Source organism: Pyxicephalus adspersus, chromosome 8 (assembly GCF_032062135.1).
Source record: "Pyxicephalus adspersus chromosome 8, UCB_Pads_2.0, whole genome shotgun sequence".
NCBI classification, from domain to species: Eukaryota; Metazoa; Chordata; class Amphibia; order Anura; family Pyxicephalidae; genus Pyxicephalus; species Pyxicephalus adspersus.
The window spans coordinates 18532808-18537514 of record NC_092865.1 but is presented as its reverse complement, the minus strand read 5'-3'; the positions used below and the strand labels follow the sequence as shown (position 1 = coordinate 18537514).

General features: G+C 35.5%; 1 protein-coding gene across 1 annotated transcript in view; it reads right to left on the bottom strand.

Annotated features, from left to right (window-relative positions):
- Nucleotides 1–1559: 1559 nt before the first annotated feature.
- Nucleotides 1560–4707, bottom strand: part of BTF3L4 (basic transcription factor 3 like 4) — an 11849-nt gene continuing 8701 nt past the window's right edge. Inside the window, exons 4-6 of the mRNA XM_072419642.1 lie at nt 4443–4644; nt 2891–2950; nt 1560–1959 (exon numbers count right to left, since the gene is read on the bottom strand). Of these exons, the coding sequence (XP_072275743.1) occupies nt 1913–1959; nt 2891–2950; nt 4443–4644 (309 nt within the window). The 3' untranslated portion in view covers nt 1560–1912. The remainder of the gene's footprint in view (nt 1960–2890; nt 2951–4442; nt 4645–4707) is intronic.

Genomic DNA, 4707 nt, shown 5'->3' with positions numbered 1-4707 from the left:
CTCCCACCCTTTGCAACATAAACATTTACAATCTACACTAACATTACTTAACTGTGGAAAAGTGCACTTTTTGTTCTCCTGTCAAATTCCAAAAATAATTAGGAAAACATTTTCAGTTTTCTGAGAATAGCAACAATAAACAATCTTTTGTTGCTAAGAAAACAACCCTTGACCCTTGATTTCATTATCACATCGTTCTGTAGAATTAGTTTTTTTTCTATGACTAATTATGTAATGTATGGCAATACAAAAACATGCACTCCCTGTGCAGTAATTTCCTATAGCCATGCCTAATCACCCAAAGTACAATGTAAAATGTATGTGTGTTTTTGGTCTACACAGGACCAAAGTTTTAATTTTTCAGTAAACAAAAATTCAGGATGATGCACATCTGCTAATAATCACTTGCCATTTTAGGCAACAGTGGCAATCATGTTCTACAATGGCAGCTTAAAATGAAGACATTTACCTAGATGGTAATTATTTCTAAAACTCCTGTGTAAATATTTCAGTCACAGTAAAGCCGCATAGATGCTGTGTTGTTTCAAAACTAGTAAAGGTCTGGATTAAATGCCAAACAGTTACTCCCAGATGAGACTATTCACCTAGGAATTGTGGTTTGTGATAATATACTGAAAACCATCACTAGGCAGTTCTCTATTTTACAATTCAAAACATAGGTTACAGTATTGAAGTGGAAACTTTGGTATATTTCATAAGGCGACAGGTGATGTCCCTTCTGCAATAAATATTTTTACCTTCCTGACAGTTGTTAAATTTCACTGAGCTGTGCATGCATGTTTGTTGCCAGGGGTAACCGCCAATTCCGGCTCCTCTTGCAGGTTCCAGGAATTATTAAACTGTTATCCTGGTCTAGCCTATAGTATAGAAAGGTTTAGTTTCACTATAATACAGTACTGGATCCTTTATCAGTTATCCATTATGTTCCTGCATGCCTGTAAAAGTTATTGTGCTTTCTGCTGTTCCCACTGTTCTCACCTTTAAAACCCAGCTGAACAAGGAATATAGAAGTGGCTATTTCGGAATACCTCCAATAACTGAACTACACAAGTGATTATAATTTTGGGGTACGAATAATGAATGCTCTGCAAGAAGAAGCTTGCTAAGGAGTCTGAAAAAGATGTTCAGTTCAGAAAAAAAGGTGAAAACAAAAAAAGGAAAAAACAACAACAAACAATGAGCAAGGGAATACAATTAATTTAGCAAAATAGATTAAGGTAGTGACTGATGAAACCCCTTTGGAAAATCTTAGGGTCAATGTTGTGTTTGGGTAGAAAGTTTATTGTGAACTTTTAAGCTTTAATTTCCAGTTTAGCCCCTCTCGCCTATCAGGGCCATTATATTACAAGCAATTGTTTCTCATGCCTGTGCATACTTTTCCAATAGAAAATTCCAAAATGGGCCATGATAACTGGTCATGTATAAAGTTGCAGTTGTCTTGCTGCAACCAAAGTATTCAAATCACACAGCTGACATGTGATACTGGTTCTGGATGGATTTCATTATCAACTCATTAAAAAAAAAAAGAAACAAATTGATTTAGGGAAAACAATTTTAAGAATTTATGTCTACAGGGAAGGGAAACAAGAAAGAAAGTGTTACTAGAGCTTTGAGCTCACCAAGCAGCTATATGGAGTGGACACAAAACGTTGCAAATTACTTTTTCTTTTTTTTTTTTTCACTTTGTCCAAAAGTCCTGGGAGGGAAGTGCAAAACGCAAAATAAACAGCAAGAAAAATGCTGCAGTAGCACTGTTAAAATACAAAATATTTATATTATGGAACTATTAACACATGAAGTTCCATGGTAAAACTTTGGAACCACACAGCTGATTTTTTTCGTTTTCTGTTAAAATCAAGTCCATGTTAATTTCCAAGGATTTACGTGTTTCTCAATTTGCTTCATTCTTCGATGCTTCATCAAAATTCTCTACAAGTTCTGCAAATAAAAATCAGAAAAAACTGTTAGAATAGGCATCATACACCTTAGGAATAAAATCAATTAGACCAAACATGAAATATTGCAAATGCACTTTGTATGACCTAAAACAAGCATCTATCAGTTTTTTGAGAGAGGGTGTAACATTTAATTCTGATTAACATTTTAACTGATTTCCCTTCTGGTGCCTATAACACCACAAGACAACAATGTCTAATTCAAAGAGCCTGGATTCTGTTATACAGAGGATTGAGGGGTAATAATATAAGGAAAGATTTCATGTAGCTTTAACATTCATTGGCCCATGAAGGGGTATTTCTCTTTAGTTCAGGGGAAAATCACTTAGTCTTGGCAGCAGTCTAGCCTTGAAGCATCAGAATCTCAGACAATGGGGTTAGATTCAGGCTTTATTCCACATCCCGAAATCAAATTAGCAGGGTTACAATCTTTCATACAAATTGGTCTCAGAAATGTTAGGTACATAAGACTATAGCTATGGTACACATAAAATATTGTAAGCTCCTCTGAGTTACATGAATACTGTGTAAGGCATACATTATATGATGGTGTGGTACAAATACAAGAGATTAGTAATAGTTTGACAGATAGCTGTAAAAGGCAGAAACTCTTTGTGTTAATGCTGAAGACTTTAAGACTTTTCCTAAAACCTAAGTTTCCAATGCATATAAATAGTATTCTTTTGGTTATTGTGAATCTATCTCATAAGCAGAAAGGCTTTACTATTTCAACAGCGTTCTTGAGTACAATCCAGGACATATTCTGCTGCTGGTAAGTCAATCCTCTCCCTACCTCTCCCTGGAATTCCACACTGGAATGTTAACAGAAACATTGGGGACAGACAGGAAAAGAGGGGAGGAGCAGCACATTGATGTAAAGTAATAAATTCACAGGCTTCACAATAGACACTTACCAGGGACGTCGTCATCCTCCTCTTCTATGTCCTCGGGTTTAGGTGCCTTACTGTCCAATACTAAAAAAATAAATAAATAAAAATTATAATAATCGTAATGATGACATCAAAGTATTTAGGACTTGAAATAAAACAGGCACATTTGGAAATTTAACTGGTGACAGAAAAGGTAATGACTAATTTGGAGCTTTAGCATGCATGTTGTAGACAGCTGTCGCTAACCTAGTTAGGATATATTTATAGCAGCTTGTGCAGGAAAATGTATACATGGTCTCAGTGGCAGGCACGGCCGTACACTGCAGCTGTTGAGTATTTTTAAACCATCAACAATAAAATGGTCACCAAAAAGTTCTAAAACAGCACCTATGGCTACATCAAAAAGTAGTAAATAAACAAAAGAATTTAACAGAATCTGAATAAGTTGGGGGACGATTCAGTCTACAGCATCTTTAGCAAGATTATAGAGGACCAGTCAACGTATTTTAAATTCTATTGATTTCGTCTGAAGTTATTACTTAATAAGTATATTTGGAAGATATACACTGAACCGCTAAAATAATAAAAACATTTGCCTAATATTGCGTGGGCCCCCTCGAATCACTAAAACAACTTTGACCAGTCAGAGCATGGACTCCACAAGACCTCTGAAGATCTGTATCTGCCTCCTTTATTTAGCTTCACTTAGTAGGTTTTACCCTGTTAAGACTGGAGGTTGCCACCCTATCAACTGCCTAAACATACCTACTCATCGCTGTTAAACTCGCTGTCAAGTGACCTTTCATCCCTTAACACAAAGTAAAAGTAAATGCAGCTAAATAGGAAGCCAAATATATATTTGTCTGCACAAATGTAATAGCAGAAGGCTGGTTGTTTAGATTCTTGCTTAAGACTATTTCTAGCAAGTTCCTTTTAAATAGCTATTGTCAAGAAATTTGGGCACATAGCCCTAAGGCACACATAAAAAAAACAATGATAATGTTTTTGTGGAATAAAACATAGAGGATTCCCATGTGTTTGGCAGTAATTTATATTAATATTTTAAATTAAACCAAAACATTTTTGGACTGGGGAATGTAAAATTTCAGAGAGGTCCCTTAAAATAAAAGACAATGAGTAATCATTTTTTAATGGGGTTCCAGGGTCAATTCTCGAGGAGAGAAATTCACTTTGGCGTTTTTTTCCAACTCAGCCTTCTGAAGGTAAACTAATCCAGGACAAGAAATTATTATTATTATTATTATTATTATTATTATTAAACAGGATTTATATAGGCCAACATATTTTGCAGCACTGTACATTAAAGAGATGCAGGACAGAGGATAGGAAAGCTCAGATTACAATAAAAAAAACATTTTTGTAGGTAATTTGGCTTTAGACATTATTAATGACATATGACTATGGTAAAGATTTGGGACTGTGAGATAATAACATTTGATATGGGTTATAACAATTAGCAACTCTATCCAAAACCATGAACAATATATGGAATACAGTTTAAATAATATGTCAGCAAAGCCCAGAAATGAAATTAATAAATGAATAGGTCTCTTACCCTGCCGAGGGAACTGTTCAGCTAACTTGCGGAGACTTGTGAGGCTGTCAGCACCCAGCTGACTTAGGATTCCTGGGAGCATTTCTGTGATCTGCTTGGACTCTGCATGGCCAGTGATGGCAAATGTGTTGGCGGAGAGGGATGCTTGGACCTTGGGATTGTTAAAGTGGATAACTGTGCCGTCATCTTTGATCATATTTACCTGCAACAGAAAAAAGATCTGTTATACACCTATAGTTTTCCTTTAATCCAACTGTGATTTTTT